Source organism: Vicugna pacos, chromosome 6 (assembly GCF_048564905.1).
Source record: "Vicugna pacos chromosome 6, VicPac4, whole genome shotgun sequence".
Taxonomy (NCBI): Eukaryota; Metazoa; Chordata; class Mammalia; order Artiodactyla; family Camelidae; genus Vicugna; species Vicugna pacos.
The window spans coordinates 33,883,904-33,911,665 of record NC_132992.1 but is presented as its reverse complement, the minus strand read 5'-3'; the positions used below and the strand labels follow the sequence as shown (position 1 = coordinate 33,911,665).

The 27,762-nt window shown below is 51.6% G+C and overlaps 3 protein-coding genes and 1 pseudogene across 5 annotated transcripts; 1 reads left to right on the top strand and 3 right to left on the bottom strand.

The window, feature by feature from the left end:
* Positions 1-2,200: 2,200 nt before the first annotated feature.
* On the bottom strand, positions 2,201-5,366 carry LOC102535396 (granzyme H). Of its 3 annotated transcripts, none has more exons than XM_031678893.2 (5): positions 5,196-5,366; positions 3,947-4,107; positions 3,297-3,432; positions 2,840-3,097; positions 2,201-2,462 (listed from the first exon to the last, which is right to left on the bottom strand). In XM_031678893.2, exons 1-5 carry the CDS (start codon positions 5,247-5,249, stop codon positions 2,319-2,321), a joined length of 753 nt encoding a protein of 250 aa, XP_031534753.1. In that variant the 5' UTR covers positions 5,250-5,366; the 3' UTR covers positions 2,201-2,318. The 3 variants fall into 3 exon arrangements, with proteins under 3 accessions (XP_031534753.1, XP_072818971.1, XP_006219745.2); XM_072962870.1 differs by having other exon boundaries at positions 3,947-4,032; XM_006219683.4 differs by lacking the exon at positions 5,196-5,366 and having other exon boundaries at positions 3,947-4,239.
* Positions 5,367-6,594: 1,228 nt separating this feature from the next.
* LOC102532683 (mast cell protease 1A-like) lies at positions 6,595-9,606 on the bottom strand. Its single transcript, XM_031678779.2, has 5 exons — positions 9,552-9,606; positions 8,275-8,422; positions 7,696-7,831; positions 7,244-7,501; positions 6,595-6,925 (listed from the first exon to the last, which is right to left on the bottom strand). The coding sequence occupies exons 1-5, from the start codon at positions 9,604-9,606 to the stop codon at positions 6,764-6,766; spliced, it is 759 nt and encodes a 252-aa protein (XP_031534639.2). The 3' UTR covers positions 6,595-6,763.
* A 7,374-nt stretch (positions 9,607-16,980) lies between these two features.
* On the bottom strand, positions 16,981-20,598 carry LOC102529914 (chymase-like; annotated as a pseudogene).
* Positions 20,599-24,192: 3,594 nt separating this feature from the next.
* SDR39U1 (short chain dehydrogenase/reductase family 39U member 1) lies at positions 24,193-27,254 on the top strand. The gene is made up of 6 exons (XM_006217302.4): positions 24,193-24,280; positions 24,579-24,685; positions 24,763-24,845; positions 25,221-25,342; positions 26,114-26,257; positions 26,510-27,254. Exons 1-6 carry the CDS (start codon positions 24,265-24,267, stop codon positions 26,920-26,922), a joined length of 885 nt encoding a protein of 294 aa, XP_006217364.1. The 5' UTR covers positions 24,193-24,264; the 3' UTR covers positions 26,923-27,254.
* Positions 27,255-27,762: the final 508 nt, after the last annotated feature.

The window sequence follows — 27,762 nt, the reverse complement described above, 5'->3', positions numbered from 1 at the left end:
GGTAATGGTTTTCCTCCTAATCAACCTCACACTATGTCGAGTCCTACGGCCAGGTGTAAGGGGGAAGGCTGACCCGGCAGACACCGCCTCGCAAGTCCACACACCCTTGCCCGTAGCGGTGGATATCCTTGGCCACTCTGCCGCTCGTTCTGGCTCACAGCCTGGGACAGACTTATCTTTATTTATATTACATGTAGGGGCATGAGCCTCAGTCCAGAAACCCAGGAAATGACTCATTTCTAGGGGAAGACAGTTTGCTGTGACCCAGATGTCCTGTGTCTATCAAACAGTACCGCCAGTGAGTTGGATGTGACAGAACACAACAAATTCACAGTAACTGGACAAACACTGAATTGAGTGAGATGAACATCGAGAAGAGAAGGCTCTAAAAACAGTAGCAAATGAATCACATGTGTATGAAAGCAAAATCCAGCACCTTCAAAAAGAAGACAAAAAGAAACTGAAACACTGTAACTGACTATACTTCAATAAGAATTCTTTAAATTAAGAAAATATTGTGTAAAGGAAATAAAAGCTTATGCTTCACACAAGACAGCCCTTAAGTCCATCTGCTGAGTCTTTCCTGGAGCTCACAGACCCCTCAGAGGCACAGGTGAGTGGAGAGTTGAATGAGGGTCCAGGGGAACGTAGAAGAAATTTCTCATCACTGTAAGTTTCCCAATGACAGGGACAGAGCCTGTTATGTGCTGGCACAAAGGGAGAGATCAACCCTTGACTACTGATGGATGGCGAAGTGGTGCTTTCCTGCCCAGCAGCCCTGGGTCCCTTTGGCTCACAAGGCTGCCATATCCCAGGCCGCCAGCAGGGGGAGGCAGGGGTCTGAGTCCAGGACAGGCTGAAGGCCTGAGGCTGCTGGGGGTCTCCACAGGCCTTGGTGCTGCCTAAGCCCCTGGGGCGTGCTGGGCTGGACCGAGGGCCTGAGCTGGCCTGCCCAGGTGGGAGGTGGGTTCTGGCTTCTCTGATAAGCACCCGGTGGGCTGGCAGCTCAGCGAAGGCAGGGACAAGCAGTGGAGGAGAACTCACACGGGCAATGGGACCTCTGCTGGGGAGAAGGCAGGGAGGCTGTCTCAAGGCAGGGTGAGCAGGCAGGGAAAGGAGCTGGTGGCCAGGGCCCTCAAATGGAAAACAGGGTCTGGTGTGGGCCGGTCCGTCAGGGAGCAAGGCTGACTGAGCTCAGTGCTGGGAGCAGAGCAGGACGTGGGACCGGGGGAGGCTGAGGGCCATTGTGGGAGCATCCCAGCCTCCTAAGCTATGGCCAGTGCTGGTTACAGGGGAAGCCTGCCCTCACCGGAGAGAGGCCCTGGAAACAGGAAACTGAGTGTCCCTGCTATGGCCCCTGACCTCCTGGGTTCCTGGATTCACCCTCCTTCCGCTGACCTGCTCTTTACTCTGCGGATTGTTGAGGGGTTGATGACAGATGTGGCTTAGAGAAGGTAAGAGGTTCCTGAGGCCCAGAGAGGACCTCTTTGGGGGAGAGAAGGCTGTCCTTTTCTAATGGACAGTCCTTTAGACTCAGCCCTTGTAGAAGGATAAGCACCAAAGAGGTGTAATTGCGAAATCAATTGTAACCCAGAAGGACCCCATGGGGCCTTCCCGGGGTGGGGGGGCAGACCCCTCCCCCATAGCCTCTGCTGGAGCTCCTCTCTGAAGTACCCAGATAATAGTATCTCGTGCATATTTTCTGAGTTTTTCAGATGCTCAAAACCACCACCAGATTGAAGAAATTAACTACTTGATGATCAAGCGTAAGTAGCGCACAGACCTGGCATCTAAGGATCGACCACCATCAACCAATCAGAGGACTGTGCACAGCTGATCCCACACCCTGGGCCGCCCCGCCCTCAGCGAGCCTTTAAAACGGCTCAGCTGAAAGCCTTTAGGCAGTTTGGGATTTGAGGAACCTGAGCCACTGGTTCTCTTGGCTCAGCCCTGCAACAAACCTTTCTCCGCTTCAAACTCCGACATTTCAGTTTGTTTGGACTCACTGTGCGTCGTCGGGCACAGGAGCTTGCATTCAGTAACACAGTGAGACTGTAGACAGACAGCATGGGATTTAGGGTGGAGCAAGGCCTGGGGGAGAAAGGCAGAAGCAGAACCCCGAGCTGGCAGCAGAGGGCTGCCTGGGGCAGGGCTGTTGCATATCAGAAGTGGTCGCTGAATAAACAGGAATTCAGTCATCTTCGCTCTAGAGATCCCTTTATTATGGCCCTCTGATCCCACTGCCAACCCCTATGGGATTCTTGCCGCTGCCCCAGGAAGATGGCCAGCACACAAAAAGGTGAGTCTCCAGCCTGCTGTTAGAGGCGCTTCATTGTTCTCTTTATCCAGGGCAGGAAGTGGGAGACCTTGGTGAAGACTCCTGGAGGTTTCCCGTTCTGTTTCCCACAGGAGAAAATGCCCTGGACCAGGTTTTTGCACACGAGGGGCCCTCCGGAGTCGCCCTGTGGGCAGAGAGAGGAAGGACTGAGAGTCCTCAGCGGGGCCCGCCCTCCCTGGAGCCTGGGGCTGGGTGCTGTCTGTCAGGGACCAGGGCAGGGTCCCAGGGCTCCCGTCTGGCTCTAACTGGTCTTTGCTGAGACCCAGGCCAACCTTTCTTCTCAGTCCTCATGGAAACTCTGCTGATAACACAGCTGCCACATGACTGATCCTTCCTCCCCCTCCACTCTGACCCACTCAGGAAAATTGTCTAAAGAGTGGACTCATGGACCAGGCTGCCCAAACCCTCAGGCTGAGGAATGAAGATGGCCTCTCCCCAACCCCAGACCTTCCCCGAGTTCTGCTCCCCGGGGCCTGTGTGCGTAGATGCTGGAAGCCTGACCTTGAAGCTGGTCTTCACCGTGCTCGGGTCCCCCGCACAAATCTGGGTGGCGCGGCTGTAATAGCCTGGGAAGAGGGATTCGCACACGCGATCTTCCTGCACCGTCAGCACTGCCTCCTGCAGGGTGGTGGCTGGAACGCCCACCGCCACCTGCCCCCAGCCGGCCACACCGCACGCCTGTCCTGGCTTCACCCGGGCCCGGCCCCCGGGCAGCCTGAGGGGCCTCACGGCTGCCGTCTGTTTGGCCTTTCTCTGCAGCTGATGGGGAGAGACAGGGTCCAGCTCAGCCAGCGGCCTCCGGGCCGGGACACTGCAGTGAGACCGCAGAGCCCTCGCTCCCACCTGAGCCCCGGGGACAGGTCGGGCGGCCAGGCCGGGAGGGAGGAAAGGGACTGGTTGCAGTGGGAGGGGAGACAGTGTGTTTCCAGGAGGGCAGAGAAGCAGGGAGATTCCTTACCTGCAGTAACATGATGTCACTGGAGTGGTCCTTAGGATTATAGTCTGGGTGGGGGATGGCTCTTCTCACTGGGACCACCTGCTGGGTCCTCTCCTGCTTCTTGATGTTGTGGGCCCCCAGGGTGACGTTGATTGAGCTGCAGAGAGGGTGTGGGGAGTGTGGTGTCACAGGAGGGCCAGCCCCGGAGCCGTGCCGGGTTGGTGACATGGGGGCAGAGCAGGGCTGCAGCTGAGGGGAAACTGAGGCCACAGAAGGTCCTGGGGCGAAGTGACGCCCTGCTCTGTGCTTCTCTATGACATGAAGGCAGGGACATGATGGAGCTTTCTCAGCAGAATCGTGATATTTCTCTGAGTTTGCACTTTGACCTTCAATGCGTTCGTTCTTCCTCACTGATGCTGTTTTTGGCTGCTGGGGTCCCCGCCTTCTCACCTATGCCTCTTGCTCTCACCTCTGATCCCCAGACCTCAAAACTTACTGCCCTGTTTCTCAGCATTTCGTCACCTTAGTCCTGCCCTCAGATGGCTCGTCTGATGAGCTCTCTCGGTCTTGCGTTATGAGAAGCTGCGGGCCCTCCCTGGGCTCGGCCCCCCGGCATAGGATGGGGTCCCTGCGGGGGTGTCAGGAGGGGAAGGCTGGCTGCTGCCCCTCACCTTCCCCTGCAGTGAGCAGCCGTCAGAACAAAGTCCTTCTGCACGAGGACACCACCACACCGCCTCATCTTCTCCTGATCCAGAAACTGAACAAACGCCATGTAGGGGTGGGAGTGGGGCTTGGCCTCATGGCCCCCGATGATCTCCCCTGAAAGAGAGGGCTGGGAGACGGGGTGACAGGGGCGGCTGTGGTTAGGAGCGACAATCAGGAAGATGGCGGTTGAGGTGTGTCCACAGAGCCCTGCAGACCCCAGGGGAGAGTCCTCCAGCTTCTCTTTGCAACAGAGTAACATTTTCTAACCTCAAGCCTCAGAATCCCCCTCGGAGAAAGGGGGTCAGCTTGTCCTTCACGTCCTGCTTCAGACACGTGCGTGGCGGAGCCAAGGTCTGCCTTCAAGCTGGTGGAGCCCCGGAGGATGGTGGACAGGACTCCCTGATGAGCCTTCACTCCCTGCGGGTCTCCCTGACTCCTCTGAGCCTCTGTTAGCAGATTGATAGGTGTCTTTTTCTAATAATCTTCCTATGAGCTTATGGAGTTGGATTCTCTGAAATCCTCGTGTCCTAGGGCCTAACACACCCTAGGGTTGCAGTGAACACTCCGGCTGCATGAGTGATAGCCTCCAGTTGGCTTTTGGCTGAAGTTTGGCAGAGAAGGCGCTGGTGGATTCAAGGGCACAGGGGTGGGGAGGGCGCTGCCAAAGGCACTGGGGCCACTGAGGGTCTGGGAGGCAGGGGAGGTGGGACTGGAAGTGGGCTGCGTGGGGCCGGGGCAGAGCTTAGCACCCGGAGAGCTTTGGGTGCTGCCATCCTGCCACTTCTGATGCATCGCACCCTGGGCTCCTGTCCTGGGCAGGACCGAGGGGTGGGGGACCCTGAGAGACTTCACCGGTCCTTGAGCTGGGTCCACTGACCACTCCCAGCCTGCAGTGGCTTCGGCTGAGCTGCCCTTTCCCGGGTTGGAGTGAGGGGTTTTACTTACTTGGTTTTTGTAGCTTCACATCCTCTGCCAAATGCACAACCCACTTTCCCAGTGAGAGAGAGAGAGAGAGGCTGTGCCCTGCTAAAGCTTCCAGTGAGCACCCTGCCTTCCTGCCATCCACCCATGTGAATGTCTGGGCGGCATCGAACTTGTTTGTCTGGGTTTGGGCCTGGAACTGGGGTTCAGAAATTGGAGCTGGGCAGAAGGGTCAGGAGGACAGGGGGCTTAGTGAGATGGACCCAGGCCCGAGGAATGAGGATTGTCACTCACCTGTCCCCGCCCGGCGGGCAGGAGAACGGCCATCACGAGCAGGAGTGGCTGCATCTTCCCTGAAAGTCTGCGCAGGTTGAGCTGCTGGTCTTCCTTCCCTCCAGACACAAAGCCCAGGGGAACAGAGGAGGGGAGGCTCAGCCGGGCACAGACTCCTGGGCCGGATGTCAGCCAGCAACGTGGGGGTCCCTGGTCCCTGCCTCGGCTTGGGTGAGAAGGGCGCTGTCACCACACTTGCCCTCCCACTGCTGAGCCACAAGGTGAAAGTAAGAAGCAAGCACAAGACAGTGAAGGCTGGGGTGCGGCCAGCAGAGGGGCTGGACCCCCAGAGTCGGCTCCATCATGAATCAAGAGTGTCCCCATGTTCCTGTTCCCGGCTCTTTTTCCGTTTTGATGAAGTTATGAATAGTTATTTAATAAGGTAAGTCCGGGGATATGAGGGACACAGCTCCTGCCCCTGAGAAGCTGGCAGTCAGCTGGAGTCGACCTGCCGCCTGCAGTGAGACAGCGGACCATTCTGTAAGCCTCTCCTCAGCCTAGCCTCCTCTGAGGTGCGTGGTTTTCAAAAAGTTCACCTTTCTGAATCCATTCTTATATAAAAAATTCTGAGATGTTAGAAAGTAGAAGAAAAAGTTTGCTCAGTATGCTGTAGGCTATTAGACACCTTTGAAACATTAGGAAACCCCTGAGACCAATACTTTTCATTACAATGAGTTTCCTTTGGAGATATGTATGTGTACACACACACACACACACACACACACACACACACACTCAGGAACAGTGGAGGTGGGGAGGCTGGCTCAGACAAGAAGGAAGAGCGCCCTGCAGCTCACCTGGGGCTGCAGGAGGCTGAGCCGTCCGGACACCCGAGGCGGCCCTGGGCCCAGGACTCCCAGCTGGGGCTGGGCCAGGCCCTGGGGCTGGGCCTGGGAACTCTGAGGCGCTCCTGAAACGATCTCAGGCTTCTGAGCTCTGGCTACTCTGATGTGGGAGGACATTCTGCAGGGGTGAGCTACAGTTTTCCAAAGCCTCCCGTCTTCCATTTCTGTTCGGGTGGAGAAGTCCCCCCACCCCCACCCCAGCGCGTCTCAGGTGATCCTCCTTCGAAATCTGGATCCTCTTACATTGCCATGTGGCCCTGGAATATTGAGGTGCGGTGGGGGTGGGGACGAGGGAGGAGGTGGGAGCGTCCTCTAGATGAGGGTCAGTTTTCCTGAGGAGATGTCTCCGTGTTCTGACGGACTCACAGGCAGCCTGGCTGGGAAGCTGACACTGGGGACATGTGATCGGTGGGCGCTGGCTGTCACTGCAACAGGATTTTTATTCCAGAGTTGGAAGGAGGGGTCTGCTGGAGGGGGAAGCCAGGAACAGGCCAGAAAATTGAACAGAGGGTTGCTAGACACTCTTGTTACCTAACAAATGTGTGTGGATGAATAAAGGAGGAATCAATGATTTCTGAAGATGACAGTTTATTAGATGCCTGGCAGCCTCCCCTCCATCCCCTTGGCCCAATGCCGTTCTGGCCTCTGCCCCAGAGAAGATGGACACATCCATCCCGGGGCACTTCAGTCTGGTCCCTGAAGTTCATAGATTCTCATTGTGTTTTTTATCCAGTACAGAAAGCTCGAGATTCTGGTATAGACACTTGGAGGTGTACCATTCTTGGTTCCAAAGGAGACAATGCCCTGGGCCACGCTGTTACACAGCAAGGGGCCTCCAGAGTCTCCCTGTGGACAGAGAGGGGAAGGAGTGAGCTGAGTCATCTGGTCTGACACTCCCTGCCGCCCAGGGGGTGGGTGATCTCTGTTAGGGGGCCGTGGCTGATATGAAGGTTTTGGGTCCTGAGGTTTCAGCCCAGCCTTGTTCATCCCCCGTTCTCCTCCCCTAGGAAGTCTCTGCCCATATGTGTGGGACAATCTCCCATCCCCCAGGGAGACAGGACCAGAGACTGGATAGGAGGAAATGTTGCAGACGTGGAGATATGGCTAGTTCCCACTGCCAGGGATGTGCCCAGGGCTTTGCCTGGACAACGCTGGGGATCTCACCTCAAAACAATTCTTCTTCTTTCTCGGGTTCCCTGCACATATCTGGGTGGTGGCATCGTAATGTTTGTAGTGATGGATGCATTGCTGGTCTGTTTGGACTTCAAGCTCTACCTCCTGCAGTTTTGCTGCTGCAGGTTTGTTCACGCCAAGAAGCCCCCATCCGGCCACACTGCACACCATCCCTGGCTTCACCAGCTCCTTCCCCTGGGGCAGCCGGATGGGGCTCACAGCAGTGGTCAGGTTGGCCTTCCTCGTCAGCTGAAGGCAGAGGAAAGGCATTCTAACCTACCCATGGCCCACAGAGACCGCAGGGACAGTCGTAGGGTTGCTTTCTTCACAGCTCTGGGATAATTGAAGGGGTCGTACCGGAAGGAGGGACAGGAGTGAGGTGATAGGGGAGGCAAAGCTCTGGGATTAAAGTGTGTGAGAACCGGCGCAGCCACGTGCCCTACCTGCAGTAACATGATGTCGTTGGCCACGTTTTCATCATCATAATCTGGGTGGGGGATGGCTCTTCTCACCTGAATGACCTGCTGGGTCCCCTCCTGCTTATCGATGTTGTGGGCCCCCAAGGTGACGCTGATTGAGCTGCAAAGAGAGCAGAGAGGGAGGTGGAGTCACAGGCTTGGGACAGGGCAGGACTGGAGTGGAGAGAATTCAAGACAGTGGGGCCCTGGGGCAGAGCATCTCTGTTCTGTCCGCTTGCGGGCAGCCCGGGCTGGGCGGCAGTTCCTGGAGAGCACTTAGGGTGCTGAGTCCTGCACAGAGCCTGCCTGTAAGCCAGTCCGTGCATCTGTCTCACATTTGCACTGTGGGCTCCAGGGCTTAACCTTGGCTTCCTTCCATCCCACCTTTGGGCAGTTCCTTTCTCCGCAGGCCACTCGCATTGATCTGTCCCTCTCTCCTCAAAGCTTAGCTGTCCTCCAAAGAGCTCGTCTGTGTTACTAGGTGGCCCAGGCCTGCGGCCCCTGAGAAGAGGGCTCCCTGTGAGGCGCTGACAGAGGGGCGGGGGCCCAGGCGCTGCTCCTCACCTGCCCCAGCAGTGAGCTGCTGTCAGCACGAAGTCCTCACGCACCAGAAAACCGCCACAGGCCGTAATTTTCCCTGAAGTCTTGATCCAAAGAAATGCCATGTAGGGACGAGAATGAGGCTTGGCCTCATGGCCCCCGATGATTTTCCCTAAAAGAAAGATCCACCTTGCCTGTGTGCTTGTGGAGCCAAAGGCTGGAGAGGGGAAGACAGGGACAATGTAATGCAGGGCGAGAAGGAGTAGGGTGGCTGGGAGAGGGTCTGTAAGAGCCAGCAGCAACCATGCAGAGGGTCTTCCAGGCTCCTTGGGCAGCATCCCTGCCCTAGTGACCCACAACTCCAGGTCTCCCTCTGCAGGACAGAAGAGCGGTCCCTGTTCCTTCATCCTGCCGCAGCCGCATGTTGACAGATAAGATTTGTGTTGGGAACAATTAGTGAAGTCCTCTTAGATCCTGGAAAATCCTCTCTCTGATGATCCCTGGGTCCTCTCTCCTTTCTTGTTACCAAGAGTTAACTGAGCTGCTGCATGTTTGTAATATTAAGGACATGAGCTGGGTTGTATTTGAGCTCTATCTTTTAGCATCTGACACATAGTAGGTGCCCAGTAAATGTCTTGGCCTCATGAATGAATGGCTCCCAGTTGGCCTCTGGGGGAGGGTTAGAGTTCTGGTTGGGGTTCTGAACAGTGGGAAGATGGGGCCTACCAAAGCCATCGTGCTCATTGTACTGAAAAATTATTCTTTTAGAGAACTTGAGACTGAACCAGCCAAGCATAAGTGTTAAAGGCACCAGCATGCCACCAACTCTGGGATCACCTGGGTCCTTGGCTTCTTTTATGGGCATCATGGGAATGACAAAGCTTAGAGAAGGGAATGGAGATTGAGAGTAGGTAGTAAGACAAGGGGATAGAAAGGTAGAGAGCCTTTCATTGATTACAGAAACCAGCCCCTTTCTCCAAGTTGCCCATTCCTGAAAATTATTTATTCCTCATTCCTAGCTTCCACCCTTCTTCCAGATGCTTTTGTAAAAGAATTCACTCTCCAGATGATAAGGAGAGAGAGAATATTTCCCGCTGGCTTTTAAGGGGAGCAGCCTCTGCCTGCCATTCCTGCTGAGTTTTTATCCAGCATCAGATTTGCTGGTCTCCAGGGAAGTTGAACAATGTTCAGAAATTCCTGGGGATGGACCGGAGCCAGGACGTGTATGAGCATAGCATCTCAGCAGGCGTGTGCCAATGTCAGATGGACCTGGGCCTCAGAGGGTGGGGACAGTCACTCACCTGCCTCCCCGGTGGGGGACAGAAGAAGGGCTGCCAGGAGCAGGAGCAGGAGCATCTCTCCAGGAAGTCCGCCTGGATCTGAGCTGCTGGTGCTTCCTTCTGGCCTTTTAACCCCAGTGTCTCCCCCTCTGGTGTTGTGGCCATTATCACATGAAACCTCCCTGAAAATCCCCCACCACTTTTTGATCAAGTTCTCAGATCTGAGTGGAGTAAGAACTTCACAAAATCCTCTGATAAGTTCTTATCAGTGGGGTGGTTGGGAATGTGGTAGCAGCCAGTCTCAGACCTCTCAGCCCCAGCAGCCCGGGTCTCACGATGATAGTATCAAAGAAGTCTTCATTTCTGTGGTTCTCTGTAGATCACCAGGGTGACTGTTTATTGGGGCCCCTTTTTGCGTGAGCCTGTGGGAGACATTGGCAATTCGGTCCTCACTTCTGGTGGAGGAGACAAAACCATCAGTGATCAGTCAAAGATGGTGAGATCCATGGAGTGGGATGGACAGAATGCTGTGGGAGTGATGGTGTAGAGAACTTATTCCAGTTACTAAAGTATTTTGCATTTTGCTCAAGGTACAGTGTGGATGTCTCCCCTCCGCTACCCTTGATGTCAGGGAGGCTTGAATCCTGGAAGCTGAAATCACTTGTGGGCTCGCTTACACATGGCCAGTGGTTGATGCTGGCTGTCCCCTGGGCATGCTGTTTTCTCTCCTTGAGAGCCCCTCAGGTAGTCTCAGTTCACAGAATTGTTTGGTTCCCCTGCAACATGGTGGTTGGCTTCCTCAGAGTGAGCATCTCCCAAAAAGTTGAGCCAAACAGAAGCTGTGTTCTTTTTATTACCTAGACTTTCTACCATTATACCATATTCCACCACAGTCCGCAGTTTGAGGCAATCAGGAGCTCCCACCAGATTAAAAAGGAAGGGCCATAGACCCCCACCTCCCAGTGGGAGGAGTGTTGCCATCATGTAAGAAGAGCCTACAGGATGGAGATAGACAGAGTCAGTCATGTTCCCATGGAATGGAAAATGAAAGAGTCAGGGAATTGAAAATATTGTTTGTTCTAAATATCTTGATGCCAAGTCTCTTAAAAAGCGACAAAACCTTAGTTAAAGACACAAAGCACACTGTCAATAGTGATTCTGACAGGCAAGTCACAGAGAACCAAGTAGGGTGCTCTAACCCCACATAAGCTCGGACACCCTGCACTGGGCGGCCTGGACGAGATATCAGAATGCATGTGAGGAGGGTTTCCCAGCACAGGGAGCAGACACCCACCTTGGGTGAGGAGGGTGCTCACACAAGGGACTGGCTAGCAGGTGGTTTCAGAGCTCAAGGAGGATTCAGGGCCTCCACAGAGGGGATGACGGTCTGGTGGGATTTGTCAGAGCAGGCCACATAGGCTGAGGCGGGCATTGGCATGAAGGGGCGGCCTGATGCGGATCGCCAGAGCCAGGGTCGGGGAGCAGGGGCTGCACTTGGGGAAGATGGATGAGAGATTTGTTATATAAACCTCTGTGGGGACTAATCAAATGTATAAACATACTAAGGCCGATAAGCCAAATTTCTCATTGTCTGAGGAGGAGGTGGTATTGGTGGCATCAGTGTTAATTCCTGGGTTTGATGGTTGGATTGTGGTTGTGTAAGAGTGTCCTTGTTTGTAAGAATTACACTCTGAAGTATCTGAGAAGTGTTGGAGCACCATGTCAGTAAATTTACTCTCAAACTGTTTAGGAGAACAGAAGTTTTTGTATTCCAGTTGAGACTTTTCTATATGCTAGAGATTGTTTCAAAATTAAAAGGAAATCTGTAGCTTTCACTTTGAAGATATAATTGAAAAGAAAACCTGTTACAATAACAATAAAAAAAGATGAGATGCTCAGGAAAAACTTAACCAGAATTGTGAAAACTGTACTTGTGCAAATGTTAAAGTACTCTTGACAAACACTAAAAGAGACTTTAGAAAAGCAAGAGACTCTTAGTTCTTGGGTAGGACGGACCTATACCGAAAAGATACTGATTTTTCCAAAGCTAATATATAAATTTAATGTGATTCCAAAAAAAAATCCAATTTTTTTCTCCTGATGTTACACAAGTTCTAGACAATTTCTAAAATTCATATGGAAAATAACCATGAAATAACCATGATAGAATAACCAGGGAAATTCTATCAAAAAGGAAAAGGAATAGTAAGGGGAAGCAGCGTGGTGCTGACTATGAGCAGACCAGTGAAACAGAATGGAAAGTCCAGAAACAAACAAGTACATATGGACATGCAGTGACAATAAGGTGGCATTTCAAACCATGAGGGAAAAGATGGACATTTAATAAATGACATTGGAAGAATTGGACAGTCATTTGCTAAGAGATTAACCTGGAGTAATATTTCACATAAACCACCAGAATAAAGTCCAAATAGAGAAGATGTTTGTATACTCAGATATGCAAAAGAAGACCATACATGTAAGTATGGTCAAATTCGTTTAAACAGTGAGAGTGGGGAAAGCCTCTAGCAATGACTCTAAATCCAGAAACATGAAATGAAGGACTGATAAATACATTTTGATATGAATAAATAATTTTTTTCAAGATTGTACATTAGGAAAGAGCATAAGAAAATTTAAATTACAGGCAGCAAATTTGGAAAAAATTATCACAACATTCGTCACAATTAAAGAGTTAACCTATCTAATACAGAAAGATCTCTAACTCCCAAGGAACAGACCAAACACCTGATAGAGGACTGGGCAAAAGACCTGACAGTTTGTAGTAGTATATATATACATGTGTATGAAAACATGGAAAGATTCTCAACCTCACTCTTAGTAAGGTAAACAGAAGTAAGATACGGAAAAACAGAAATAATTATCCTACTTTATCTCATCTCACAGATGGCCCCAAATTCTACAGTTAAACAGCATACATCAAGAGCAAGGCTGTGGCCCTGGAGAATGTCATTCTAAGTGAAGTAAGCCAGAAAGAGAAAGAAAAATACCATATGAGATCGCTCACATGTAGAATCTGAAAAAAAAACATAAAAGCAAATGAACTTATTTATAAAACAGAAACAGGCTCACAGACATAGAAAACAAACTGATGGTTACCAGGGGGAGAGAGGGTGGGAAGGGATAAATTGGGACTTTGAGATTTGCAGATACTGACTAGTATATAGAAAATAGAAAAACAATTTTATACTGTATAGCCCAGGGAACTATATTTGATATCTTGTAGTAGCTTACAGTGAAAAAGAATATGAAAATGAATATGTGTATATCCATGGATGACTGGTATGACTGAAGCATTGTGCTGTACACCAGAAGTTGACATATAATAGTAAACTGACTATACTTCAAAAGAAAAAAAAGAAAGAACAAGGCTGTTTCTTTGGTTAGTGTTGCAAGATATATCATTTTTTCCTCATAATTTTTCTTTCATCCTATCTATGTCTTTGTATTTAAGATATTTCTCCTATAAACGGCACAAAATTGGGTCTTGCATTTGTTATCCAGACGGACAATCTCTGCCCATTTGAGTATTTAATCTACTCATATTTAATGCAACTACTGATAGGGTTGGGATGAAGAATATCATATTGCTATTTGATTTCTGTCAGTGTGATTTATTTTTGTTCTTTTGTCCTTATTTTTCTGTTGTATTTTGTTGAATCTCATTTTGTTTTCTTTATTGGTTTTTAGCAATATCTGTGTACGTTATTTTAACTGCTACTCTAGGGTTACAATATGCTACTTCACACATTACAGTCAACCTTGAATTAATGCTGTACCCCTTCATAAAAACTTTGCAATGATGTATTTTCATTTGTCTTCCTTCTCACCCTTTGAGTTATTTTTGTCATACATTTCACTACTTTATGCCATAAATTTTTGCCTTAAATAGTTCATAATCCATGAAAGAATTTGATATAAATTATTTTCCATTTAATGACATTTCATACTTTTTAAAAATTGAAGTATAGTTGATTTACAATGTTCTATTAGTTTTAGGTGTACAACATAGTCTTTCATATTTTTGTAAGTTATATTCCATATAAAGTTATTATAAAATATTGACTATATTCCTTGTGCTGTGCAGTACGTCCTGGTATCTTATTTACTTTATTTCTAGTAGCTGGTATCTCTTAATCCCCTTCCTCTATCTTGTTCCTCCCACCACCCACTCCCCTCTGGTAACCACCAGTTTACTCCCAGTATCTATGAATCTATTTCTGTTTTATTTATTCATTTGTTTAATATTTTAGATTCCACGTATAAGTAAAAATGTACAATATTTGTCTTTCTCTATCCGACTTACTTCACTAAGCATAATACTCCCCAGGTCCATCCATGTTGTTTCAAATGGCAGAACATCATGGCAAAATACATTTGTTGGTCAAAAGCGGTGCTGTTTGGGATACCAGGACAGGAGATAAACCCTGAAGTTCCGCAAGTCCACAAGGAGTGGTACTGGCAGAATTATGGTGGTGTGAAGGGGAGGCAGGGCCATCCCAACACACGTTCCTGAAACGAATGAGCGAGAACTTGAATCCCTTGAGATCTGTCGCCCCAGAGATGGCTTGGCAGTTCCCTCCCCAGCCACACTGAGACCCAACTCTTCTTGTGGGTCTGGAGGGAAGGAGGGGGTGGGAAAGGGTCTTGGTGAGTAGAGGCAGTTCCTTGGAAGTCATCACAGAGATGTCTTACTTTATTTCATTTTTTATTTCCATTGCAGAGATCTTTCAGACAGGGAAGGATTGTTTCCTTGAAGCTGAGGGTGGAGGATACTTCTATGGACAAGAAAATTTGAAGGAATCAGCATGTTTAAGGTGTTTACTCCCCTCCATCCAAATGTGCCTGTGAGCAGACAGACCAGCACAGCAAGAAGGTGTCTTGCATACGTGTCAGAGAACAGCTGCTCCCCCGGCTGCTCTCAGGGGAGGTAGATAGGAGGCTCATGTCTTGTCCAGGGCTGCCAGGAAGTCATCACAGGGCAGGACTAGGAAACATGGAAGGCCTCTTGCTGGGCTGGCTCTGTCCTAGGTCTGTGGTGTCTTCAGTCGGTCTCTACCCCCTCGTGGGACTTTGTCTCCCTCATCACTCAAAGGAGGATGTGGGCCCGTGACAAATTTCTCAAGCTTCTTTTAAACCACAGACCTATTTCCTTGAAGTAAATGTTTTACTTAAGCTCTGAATATGTCTGTGGCTGGCAACTTTTGAAAATGCTAGTCTTGTTTTGTTTCTGCATTTTCCTTCTTGTCCTTTTCAATGAAGGAGCCAGGTCCTTAGTATGTTTCAGATGCAGGGTTTACTTCAGCTCTAAATCAGACGCTGCATGGCATCATTGCTCTTCCCTGGTGGGAGCGGCCCAGGTCATTGGGAGATGGTGTTGCTGCATGCTGTGTGCACAACAACACGACAAAGGGCAGGCCTTTGAGGGTTACGGGATCCCAGAGTATCGACCCCACACCGCAGAAGAGCAAAGTGGTGTGTGTCCTGGGGGCGCGTTGGTGCCAGCGCCGAGCTGGGCCCTTGCTCAGCTTCCAGGCAGTGCCCCCTCATAGCGCCCGACCTTAGAGGGACGGCTGTTGGGAGTGTCTGGAGAGGCGAGCCCACCACAGGGAGATCCTTGCTCAGCCAGAATCACAGGCCCTACAAGTGGCCTCCAAGCCAAGAACTTCCTAAGGCTGAAAAATCTGAGTCATCTCGGACTATGTGGACGCAGGAACCATGATGACCCAAAGAGCAGAGGCATTTCTCCATTTGTCCAGACCATGTGGGCCTCCCTGACTCCAGACTGATTCTGTGCAGGCAGGGGCTTGTGGTAATGACAGGGACCGTGCTTCTGGCCCATCCAAATAAATAAGTGTTTAGAGTCAGATCTAACTGCCTTCAAGCAAATATGTCATAGAGGGTTTCCTCCATTGAACGCGTGCAGTGACATTCGTCCTGCTACTTTTAGTGGAAATGCGGTAAGGCCAGCCTTTTCCTGCTCCCTGCCTCCCTGCCTCCCTGCCTCCCTGCCTCCCAGCTGCCCCCTCCCCCAGGTGACCAGGTTGCTCCAGGGAGCAGAGCAGTGCTGCTCAGTGCCAGCTGTTCTAGGCACACGTGGAATACACTCCCGCAGACAGAGTGTACCCAGCAAGACAAGTAAACACCAATGCTTTATCCCTGTGGGCTTCCTGCAGAGATCTAGGCCACCCCGGTGGCCTCACGTGGAGGAGGCCGGGGGTTAGGTGTTTCAGATGAAAGCCAGCGCTGTCCGTTTCACCTGGGTTCAGACGGTAGTGCCTGTAGGATGCCCACTGTACAGCCCCCGTGTCTGGCACCTAGTAGGTGCTCCATCAGCATTTGTGATGACTGATGAAAAAGAATTGTGACTGAAAGTCCTACTGGAGAGAGGAGCCCTTTGTAACTCAAAAGGCCCAAGGGGGCCAGCAGGGAGTCTCAGCCTCAAGGCCAGCAGTGGCTAAAGGGACAGGCCGAAAGGGACTCAGGCTACGCTGTGACCAGGTGGCCAGCAGACCCTGAGCACATGAGGTACACTGGGCTGGATGTGAGGCGTGAGCCGGCCCTGCCAAGGTGAGAGATGGGCCCAAGGGTTCTGAGGAGACACCACTCCCTGAGCCTTGCCTGGTGCCAGCACGGGCCTGGTCCCTCCGACACCCTCTCTGCCAGGCCCCGAGCTGGGCTGGCATCTCAGTGATGGGGCCCTGCTGCCCCACCTGGAGCTGGGCGTGTCCTGGGTGGGAGGGATATGAGGGAGGGGCCAGCTGAGGTCAGTGTGGGCTGGAGGGGACAGGAGTCGGTGGACTTGGAGGACTCCCAGTGGCAACAGGGCTGGAGAAGAGGGACCGCTGGGTGACTGGGGGCAGAGCTGGGCCCTGAGCTCGGATGAGGGCAGGAAGGACACTCTGCCCAGCTGAGAAGGAGGAACTTCTCAGGAGATCCACCCCTGCCCTGGGCCTGCTTCCCGGGCTGTGGGAGAGAAATGTCTGCTCAGGAAGGCCCCTCCCTCCCCGGTGGGGGCTCTGTCCTTGAGTGGCAGCCCCAGCCTGTGCCTGCCTGGTGCCCGGGACCCGTGGTGTCATCCCCTCCTCTCTGTCATAGGACACAGGGCAAGGAGGTAAGGCACTCTGGCCCCGGACCAGAGAGGTTCCTGTCTTCTCCTGATGGTGCTCAGCTTCAGCCCTGGCAGGAGGGCAGGCCCTGGAAAGCCAGGTGTGCGGGACCTGGGTATAGCTTTGCACGGGGTTTAGGGGAAGTGATGGTGGGAGGGGGAAGAGGAGGAAGCAGAAACCAGCAGAACAGTGTCCTTGGCTTTCGAAGCACAGAGCTGGTGCCTGTGAATGGGGGTCAACAAATAAACAAGGAACCAACTCTTCCTGCTCAGCTAAGAGGCTTTATTCCGTTGCTGGCCCCCCAACCCAGTGTGATTCTAGATCAGCTCCAGGGAAGACGGTCCGGTTCTTGCAGGTGGAGACTTTTCATGGTTTTCTTTATCCAGGGCAGGAAACTTGAGACTTTGGTGCAGGCCCGTGGAGTGGACCCATCTTTTTGTCCATAGGAGACAATGCCCTGGGCCACATTGTCACACACGAGAGGGCCCCCGGAGTCCCCCTGAGGGCAGAGGGAGGGAAAGGACTGAGCCCGCTCTCCTCCTGGTCCCGCCTCCCCTGCCCTCCCAGGCCCCCTCTCGGAGGAGGCCCCGCCTTGCATGGCCTCTACGTAGGAGGTCAGAGGGCAGGGCTGGCTCCCATGGACCCCTCGGCTGCCAAGCCCTGACCCTGGACATTGTCACTGCTTCACTTCACCCCGGGTGGCAGCTCCTTCTCCTCCCCCAGGTCCCTGATCCTCTCCCTATGAAGGTGCTGTGGGATGGTGGCTCCAGGCTGCTGTTTAAGGACAGGGAAGCAGGTGGGTGGGGCTGACACTCAGCACAGAGGACTAGCCCTTAATCAAGTCAAGTTTTCTCTCACAGCAGCCAGTAATCAATTAGAACTGCTAGGGCAGGCTCCCTGCTGTGCTTCAATGGCTATTCTACCCCTGGGCTCAGAATTCAGAGCTATTGTCCTCCTGTCCTGAGCAGGACTGACCCCTCTCTTCTTTGTGCCACTGCCCTAGTCTTGAGCACGTTGAGGGTACACAGACTTGTGTGGTGTGGGAGCAGCCGTTTGTGGCTGACGTTCAGCAAGACTTGTGATGCTGTCTCGCCTCTTATCTGCTCCAGGTATCTGTCACGCAGAAGTGAATGAGGGATGGTCTTCCCTGCATCTCAGATCAAAGCTCCACAGATGCAGATCTTCTCTTATCGAGGTGGACTGTCACAAGGGCCCAATGCGGCCCCAAATGCCTCTCTAGCTCATGCATCCAAACTGCTAGTTCTCAACTGAGGGTGATTCCTTCCCAGCTTCCTCACCCACCCCTCACACACCCCTGGGGGACATTTAGCAATGCCTGGACGTGTTTTTGGTTCCTAACTTGGTGGTGGAGAGGGGGCTGTTGCTACCAGCGTCTAGTGGGGAGAGGTCAGGATGCTCTAAATACCCTACAATTCGAAATGTTCTTAGTGATTTTGAATATCCCTAAAGGTAAGTCACGATTGCTGTTGAGTTGATGATGAGTCAAGGAAGGATCTGGTGTGATTTCTTGTTTAAGTTGGACATGAGGGTCCTGCCTCTCCAAGGAATCCCTTTCTCTTCCTTCTTTCCCTCTTTTTCTTCATTGTTTCCTCTCTGACTCTGACACACCGACTCCTTTCAAGGCTTTTAGAGCCTGATGCTGGGAGGAGAGAGCTGCAGAGGGAAGAGACACAAACTCAAGTCTGGAAACCGGGTCTTTATGGAGACTGGGAATTCTGTGATCTGGAGGAACATTCTTGAGGCTTAGGGGTGTGGCAGGACTTCCACAGGAACCAGAGGCAGACCACCAAGAGGGAGTGGCACAGACAGCATGATCGGATCCAGCTCCAGATTTCCCCTCAGGCTGGCCCAGGCTCCAGGTTAATCCTCCTTCAGGGCCTCATTGATGCAGGGCTGGTGATGGGAGATCCGGGTGAAGACAGCAGGGGGCTTTGCATGTGACCGTCCATAGGAGACAATGCCGAGGGCCCCCTGATTCTCCCTGTGGGACGGAGAGGGAGAGGGAGAGAGGGAGAAGGTGAGCCAGGGAAACCACCCACTCCTTCCCGTGGTCCCAACTCTGAGTTGGTCGGACCTAGCATCAGACCCAGAGCCCGGTTCCTCATGGGGTGATATATCTCAGTCTGATTCTGCTTCTTCCTCTCCTTCATGACACCCGATGAGTTCTGTGCCCCAGCCTGGGAAGGATGCTCAGAGACTGCCTGGGGCTGTGGGAGGACAGTCTGCAGAGGGAAAATTCTAGCTCCTCAATCCTATGATCTCAAACTTTGTCACCGCTGACAAACTTCTGACTCCATCTCCTTCCCGGAGATGTATGGACCCTGAACAGTGATTTGTGGAGAAGACCTTGGTCTGAGGATCACGTTAAATGCAGATTTTGTCTTCTGGGGTCTGCCCACACACAACTGGAGGCCATGGTCAAAAGTAGTGAAGAGTCTGCAGGCCCGGGGCTCCAGGACTCTCAGCTTCACCCCTCGCGGAGTGTTGGAGCCCCATCCCTCTGCTCGGGTTCCTCCCTAGCCAGCCGCGTGGCACACTGCCCCGGGTGGGAGGAAGCTGAATTGGGGTGGAAGGGGGAGCATCCCCATGGCAGGGTCAGGTTGGCTTTCTCCTCCGGCTGTAAAGGGGATGAGCGTGTCAGTGCTAGAAGTGGGTTTGGGAGCAGTTGGAGGCAATCAGGAAAGGATGGGGCAAGTTGCTCCCCATTAGAGCCACTTTCAGAGGGGTGAGTTGTGAGAGAGTCAGGTTGGGGAAATGTCAGAGCAATGGAACCTGAAGAAGCAGCCTAGACAGCAGGAAGGGGAGAAGGAAGCCCTAGGGAACAGGAAGGGGAGAAGGGGAAGAAGAATTTGCACCTTCAGTAACATGATGTCATGGTGAGCAAAAGAGTCGTTATAATTTGGGTGAAGGAACTGCTTTATGACCTCAAGCTTCTGCCATGTGTCTTCTTTCTTTTTTATGTTATGAATTCCCAGGGTGAACATTATAGACCTTTGTTAGGGAGAAGAAGGACAAAGAGAAACAGTGATAGTTTGGGTTCTCCCTGAGATATCCCCATTTTGAGAAAAGGGTATGGAGTCTCTCCTGGGGTCAATGGTCTCTACCCACCCCTCTCCCTTTTCCTTGGTCACTTTTGGTATTTGAGGGACTCAGGTTTTACTCAGGAAAGAGCTTTCCCAAGGAACAGAGACAATTTCCAGGACTCTTGGGACCTTCTGGGGACTGAACAGGCCACAGAGGACCTAGGGCACTGGGTTGGCACTTCCTAATCAGGGAGCCCTAGGGAGGGCCAGCCCTCTGAGCCAGAGGTATCAGAGGTAAGGGGGAAGTGGTGGGGTCTCAGGTGGACTCTGTTCTTGGCCTCTGATGGAAACAGTGAGTTCAGGTTCCTGGGAACTAAAGGCCAGTGTTCTCGGAAAGGGCATAGAGGAAGTGGCCAGCGAATGGCATGGGACCCTGAAGACTGAGTCCATGTCTCCTGTGTTGGGGTCAGGGAGGAGGAGCTACTTTTAGAGGAGGATGTTGGGATGGGGCTCCTTTCTTTTGTAGGGGAGCTGAGCTCACATTGACTGAGGGTCAGGGCAGCTCTTCAATTATGAGACTGCTTTCCTTAGGCCCAGGTCTTGCCCCTCCTTAAAGAGACTCAAGTCCAGGCCCCAGGGGGTGTCCCTGGTTCTTCCCTGGCTGTTTACCTCCCATTTAGAGATGAAAAGACCTTGATGTCTTACCTTCCTGTACATTGAGCAGCCGTCAGCACAAAGTCCCTTCTTACCGGGAAACCACCACATGCCACCAGCTTATCCTGGTGGGGTGATAATTTCCAGGCGGGCCAAGTAGGGGCGGGAGTGTGGCTTGCACCCTGTGCCCCCAGTGATCTCCCGTGGAACAGAGAACCCCAGGGCCTGAACATAGAAAATTCACAGGCTGGGTTGAATTTGGGAGAGGCCTTTCAGTCCATCCTGGCCCTGTGTTCTGCCCATCTTCCCTTTCAGGTGGCTCTGGTATCTGCTTCTCCCCTTATAGCCTGCTCACAAATTCTCATTCTTCCTCCAGACACAGCAGCCAACCCGGCCTCAGATGCCATATGTCATTTTTCACCTCAGATTTCCGCCACTCCATTCTGCCCCTGCCCTACACTCCTCTGTCACCGTTCAGGACAAGCCCTCTGGGTTCCTATCTCGACCTTCTCCGTATCCTGTGAGCACACACAGATCAGCCAAATTACAAGGCCAGAAGATGAAGAGAATACAGGACTTTAAGCACAGTGTCACACGTTATATAAAAGGAAGTCACCCTCTTCCGCCCACCTGCTCTTTGCTTTCCCTCAATCAGCATGGGCTTCCTTGTCCCTTGGGTTCCCTTTTCACCACACCCTCTCCAGCATTTCTTATTTGTAGACTTTTTGATAATGGACATTCTGACTGGTATAAGGTGATACCTCATTGTGGTTTTGATTTGTGTTTCTCTAATAATTGATGATGTTGAGCATCTTTGCATGTGCCTGTTGTCTTCTTTAGAGAAATGTCTATTTAGATCTTCCACCCATTTTTTGATTGGGTTGTTTTTTTTTTTTGTCATTGAGCTGTTATGAGCTGTTTGCATATTTTGGATATTAATCCCTTGTCAGTAGCCTAAGCACTGAACTTCTTTCCTTGGTTGTATCCCATCTACTATTGAGCTCATCAAAGGCATTCTTCATTTCTGTTACAGTATTTTGATTATTAGCATTTCTTTCTGGTTCTTTCTTAGTATTTCCATTATTCTTCTTACATTGACCATCAGTTCTTGCACTCTGTCTCCTTTATCCATTAGAGCCCTTAGTGTATTAATCATAGTTATCTTAAACTCCCAGTGTGCAATTCCAGTATTCCTGCCATGACTGGTTTTGATGCTTGTTCTGTCTCTTAAAATTATGTTTTTTTGTCTTTTACTACACCTTGTAATTTTTTTTCTTGATAGCTGGACAAAATATACTAAGTAAAAGGAACTGCTACAAATAGGTTTTTAGTAATGTTCTGGTGAGGTGTAGGGGAAAGGGAATTTCTCTATAGTCTTATGATTAGGTCTCAGTCTTTTATAATCAGACCAAGACATATCATCCCATGAGGAACCGGGCTCTGGATCTGATGCTCACCTTCTCTCCATCCCACAGGGAGAATCAGGGGGCCCTCTTCTGTGTGCTGGGTGGCCCAGGGCATTGTCTCCTATGGACGGTCACATGCAAAGCCCCCTGCTGTCTTCACCCGGATCTCCCATCACCAGCCCTGCATCAATGAGGCCCTGAAGGAGGATTAACCTGGAGCCTGGGCCAGCCTGAGGGGAAATCTGGAGCTGGATCCGATCATGCTGTCTGTGCCACTCCCTCTTGGTGGTCTGCCTCTGGTTCCTGTGGAAGTCCTGCCACACCCCTAAGCCTCAAGAATGTTCCTCCAGATCACAGAATTCCCAGTCTCCATAAAGACCCGGTTTCCAGACTTGAGTTTGTGTCTCTTCCCTCTGCAGCTCTCTCCTCCCAGCATCAGGCTCTAAAAGCCTTGAAAGGAGTCGGTGTGTCAGAGTCAGAGAGGAAACAATGAAGAAAAAGAGGGAAAGAAGGAAGAGAAAGGGATTCCTTGGAGAGGCAGGACCCTCATGTCCAACTTAAACAAGAAATCACACCAGATCCTTCCTTGACTCATCATCAACTCAACAGCAATCGTGACTTACCTTTAGGGATATTCAAAATCACTAAGAACATTTCGAATTGTAGGGTATTTAGAGCATCCTGACCTCTCCCCACTAGACGCTGGTAGCAACAGCCCCCTCTCCACCACCAAGTTAGGAACCAAAAACACGTCCAGGCATTGCTAAATGTCCCCCAGGGGTGTGTGAGGGGTGGGTGAGGAAGCTGGGAAGGAATCACCCTCAGTTGAGAACTAGCAGTTTGGATGCATGAGCTAGAGAGGCATTTGGGGCCGCATTGGGCCCTTGTGACAGTCCACCTCGATAAGAGAAGATCTGCATCTGTGGAGCTTTGATCTGAGATGCAGGGAAGACCATCCCTCATTCACTTCTGCGTGACAGATACCTGGAGCAGGTAAGAGGCGAGACAGCATCACAAGTCTTGCTGAACGTCAGCCACAAACGGCTGCTCCCAAAGCAGCAAGAAGTTGAAGGCCTAGGGTCTGCTCAGCCCCAACTCTTATCAGTTGAGGGACTGACTGGAGGAGAGGATAGGGCAGAACAGGGACAAACACAACGGGACCTTGAGGCTGCTACCACTCCTCGCTTCCAAGGGTATGGTGAATCACTTCAATCAAGTGAACTCTCTAGCAATTCATCTTGAACAAATAATCAGAATTACAGTGTGTGGAGTTTGGAGAGAAGAAACATGCAGAAGCAGAGAGACTTATCAAAGAGACTACTGCAGAAATGTAGACAAAAAGAGGATAATAACTTGAAGAAGAGTGGTAGTGGCAGAAAGAGACAGAAAGAGATGGATCTGGGAGATACTTAATAAGTATAATCAATAGGGTTTCAGACATCCAGGAAGAGATACCTAGTGGGAAGTTTTTACAGGATTCAGGAGCTCTGAGGCTCTCCTATAGTTGCATAGATTTTGGAAGTCTTCTTTGAAAAAGAAAAAAACTGGTAACTGAATTCACCGATGTAAATGCTTGGGAGAAAGTGCAGAATGGGAAGAAAGGAAAATCCTAGGAGCTAGCTTTGAGGAATATCAACATTTTAAGACACTGGAAGAGGCAGAGCCAAAAACAGAGACTGAATAAAGCTGGGTGAAAAACTCAAAGAGAGTGTGGCTTTCACTGAGGCTGCGAAATGAGCATTTCCAAAGGGAAGGAGTCAGCTAGCATCCAGTAATACAGAGATCAAGAAAAATTACTGAAAACCAAGCATTAATTTTGGTAACACGTAGGAAATTGGTGATGTTGCCAAAAGGGGCAATGCCTGATAAATGCGAAGCCCGACGGATGTGAAGTTGATGGAAGTAGAAAATGGACACTACTCTTTTCAGAAGTCTGGCAATGAAGATGAAGAGAAAGAAAGGACATTAGCAGAGGAAGAGGACTGGAAAAGGGTTATTTTAAGTCGAGGGGAACTTAAGAACGTGTAGATCCCGACAGGAAGGAGCCAGAACGGGAAGCAGAAAAGGTAAAATAACAGGCCAGGTAGAAAGAAACCCATTGTAGCACAGGACGGATCTTATACTACTGAGCCACCAAGCAGAATGAACATCCAGAATTCGGCAGTTGGAGTAGCCTGGGGTTTTAGATCAAGGGTTTTTTCCCACACTCAAACCTTCCCTACCCCGCCTCCTCCCCTTCCTTCCTCGCCCCTCGGTCTATTCCCACCGCCCCCCACCCCCGGCCTCCCATGCCCTTGTCCCCGCCACTCCTTGCAATGAAATACACAGCCTTCTCCAAGAATTCTTCCGGGTCGCCAGGCAAGGCCACGCCCAGTCTCAATCCTACCCGCGCCGCCACCGGAGCGCGCTTCCCTAAAGACGCATGCGCAAAAACGCCGTAGTCGCGTTCTAGGGGAGGCAAACTCTAAACCTTGCGCAGGCGCGTTAGGTCGTGGTCGCTATGCGGGTTCTAGTGGGTGAGGGAGGGCAGAAAGGGGGCGTGGGAGGAGGCAGGTTTATAAAATGAAGCTATTAGCCAGAGACTAACGGCTAGGAGGCCGTTCCGTCTCGTGCATAGGCAACTTGGCCTTGGCCTCCGAGCCGGAGAAGGCGAATCTCCCTAAGCCCTGTGACCTGTGTCATCTCTGCATCGCGGGGAGGGGGCAAGAAGGAGGGGAGAAGTCTGGAGTCAGATGGGATGGCACCAGAGGAGGGCACCCCGTGCAGGAAGGAAGGCGCCCCCAGGAGGATAAACACCTTGTATTTTCTGATCAGGTGGTGGGACGGGCTTCGTTGGGACAGCCCTAACCCAGCTGCTGAAGGCCAGGGGCCACAAAGTGACTTTGATCTCCCGAAAGCCAGGGCCCGATCGGATCACGTGGGTATGTCCAGACTCTGGGAGCCCCGGGGGGAAGGCCTGGTTGGGTGGCTCGCGGGCACTGTGTACTTTCTTCCACAGGATGAGCTTGCTACGACGGGGCTGCCCCGCTGCGATGCCGCCGTCAACCTGGCTGGAGAGAACATCCTCAACCCTCTCCGCAGGTCAGCCAGGCTCTAAAGCTGACAACCTTAAGAGCGGAGGGAGGAGAGGGCCGACTCTGACAGAACCCGCGAGCTGCAGCGAATGGAGCTGCCAGACTGAGAACTGGACCCATGTCGCAGACTGCTATCCCTCCACCCCTGCTCCTCTACACTTACCTGCCCTTCTTCACACTCAGCCAGTGGACCTTAGTTCCCACTTGTTACTCAGGATGCCCAAAATAGATGTGCCTTTTCCCTCTACAGGAGAAATAGACCATTTCTCTAAGCCACAATGCATGTTTTACTAGAAATGGATATGGATGATCCCCAGGGAAAGAGAGGGAAGAATATGTGCAAGTAGTTAGTGTTTTATTTTCCCCTATGTTTCTCCTGCAGGTGGAATGAAGCTTTCCAAAAAGAAGTTCTTAGCAGCCGCCTGGAGACTACCCAAATGCTGGCTAGAGCCATTGCCAAGGCCCCACAACCCCCCCAGGCCTGGGTCTTAGTCACAGGTGTAGGTATGCCCCAAATCACCAACCCTTTAGACCAGCCAGAGAAAGGGGAGTACACAGTCAGGGGTGGCTCAGGCCCCAGAGTCCTGGTCTTTGCCAAGCAGAGGAACTACCCAGGCCCTCAATCCATGCATACTTCTCCTGACTTTTGTGTACTGTCATTGAGGAACAGGGACCCTCAGAGAAAGAGGGGGGAGTGACAGTGCTCCCAGCCCCAGAAGAAATCCCACCTACCCTCAAGTCCCTTTTTTCTCACAGCACAGTCCTTTAGGAACAGAACTCCTGATTCTTGTATTTCACCTTTGGGACCAAATGATTGCAGACAATTATCGTGTATACATACCAGCCACTCTTCTAAGTGTTTTGTACATATTACATTTCATCCTCACAAGAAACTTAGGAGGTAGATACTATTATCCCCATTTAAAAGATGCAAAAATTCTGCACAGAGAGGTTGTGTAATTTGCCTAAAGTCACAGAGTTGAGAAATGGTGGCGCTGAGATCAATACTCAGGCAGCCTGGCACCCATGTCTTTGTTTTTAACTTCTGCACTCTAGCAGCCTCTCAGCTTAGCCCTGTAAAGAGAGATAAGAATTACTTCAGGGCAGGAACAGGTCAGCTCTTGGAGAAGCTCAAGGGAAACGTATCCATGTCTCTATCTTCCCATGGGAAGATCCCAAGGGCCAAGGAGGGTGAGGCCAGGGGAGCCTTGACCGCAGAGGGCCAGGTGGGACCCAAGGACACCCCAGGGCAAACAAGTACTCTTCCACCCTCAGCTTACTACCAGCCCAGCCTGACTGCTGAATATGATGAGGACAGCCCAGGAGGGGATTTTGACTTTTTCTCCAACCTCGTAACCAAATGGGAAGCCGCAGCCAGGCTTCCTGGAGATTCCACACGCCAAGTGGTGGTGCGCTCTGGTAAGAAGCAGGGGCCCGGGTATCCAACAGGGTTGGAATGTCTCTTTTCTGGTCTAGGGAAGTAGGGGAGGGGGGATAAGGGGAACTGAGTTCACAGAGGATGCCACCACTTCTGGCTAACCTGCAGATGGGAGGACAGGATGTCTCAGAGAGCCGTAACCTTCACCTGCCATAGAGCCAAGTCAGCACGGGGGAGGAGTGAGGAAGGGGGAGTACAGAGGAACCCTGTACCATCCTTCTTCCCTGCTGTAGGGGTTGTGCTGGGCCGTGGGGGTGGTGCCATCGGTCACATGCTGCTGCCCTTCCGCCTGGGCTTGGGCGGCCCCATCGGCTCAGGCCACCAGTTCTTCCCCTGGATCCACATCAAGGACCTGACAGGAATCCTGGTCCATGCCCTTGAAGCAAGCCACGTGCAAGGGGTCCTGAACGGAGTGGCTCCAGCCTCCACCACGACAAACGCTGAGTTTGCCCGGGCCTTGGGCGCAGCCCTGGGCCGCCCAGCCTTCATCCCTCTCCCAAGCCCCGTGGTCCGAGCCGTCTTTGGGCAAGAACGTGCTGTCATGCTGTTGGAGGGCCAGAAGGTGGTCCCGCGGCGGACACTGGCCGCTGGCTACCAGTACTCCTTCCCAGAGCTGGGGGCCGCCTTGAAGGAAGTCGTAGCCTAAGTGGGGAGGCTCGTGGCAGGGTCCGAGGCCTGTTCCTCAGGAGAGGCTTCCTGGTCAGACTGGGTGTCAGCCGAGGTTGTGACCTGGAACCATCTGGTTCTTAGGGAGTCCTCTTTCTTTCTCATTGTTCTGTTGCCCCACCTTATTTAACTTAGAGACTGTTCAGTTTCAAGGCTGCAATCTCATCAGGTTGGGACCTTACCCCCCTCAGCTCCCGGTATAAGAATTTCCAAGTTTGGTTTCCCTGCGTGTCCCGTTCTTGCCCCGTTTCTCCATTTTGCTGTGTAGAGAATGTTCTGCAGTTGAGGCAATAAAGGTAAATTACCTCACTAGCTCCGGCTCATCTCTTTGGCCCAGGTGCTCCTGACATTTACTTCAAGGAATGTCATCCTTCCCTTTACAGGGGATTTTGAAGGTTATAACAGGCCACATCTCCCTTCTTGGGCCCTCCACTGCCAAAAGAGCTGGAAACAAGTTTGGGGGCACAAGGTTATGACAAGAGGAATGATGATCATTTCCGGGGGGGCTCTGTGGTCACCCTGCACACTTGTTCACACAGTGCCATCAGGATGCCAGCAGAGGAAGAGACAAGGCCCAAGTCTAGGACAGCCTCCAACCTGTCCCCGGACAGCAGTGACTTGATAAAGCCATCACACGCTGGCCCCAATTCATCAAGCTGCAGCAGGACAAAGCTGTGCAAAGCTTGAGACTGTCAGAAGCTAAGGACTGGCCTCTCATCTGATTGGGGCCACTTCAGTCAACCAGGGTCCTCAGCATCAAAGGGCAGAACCCACTGCCCACTCTAGCCCACTGCACACCCACCAGCATTGAAAGTGAAAG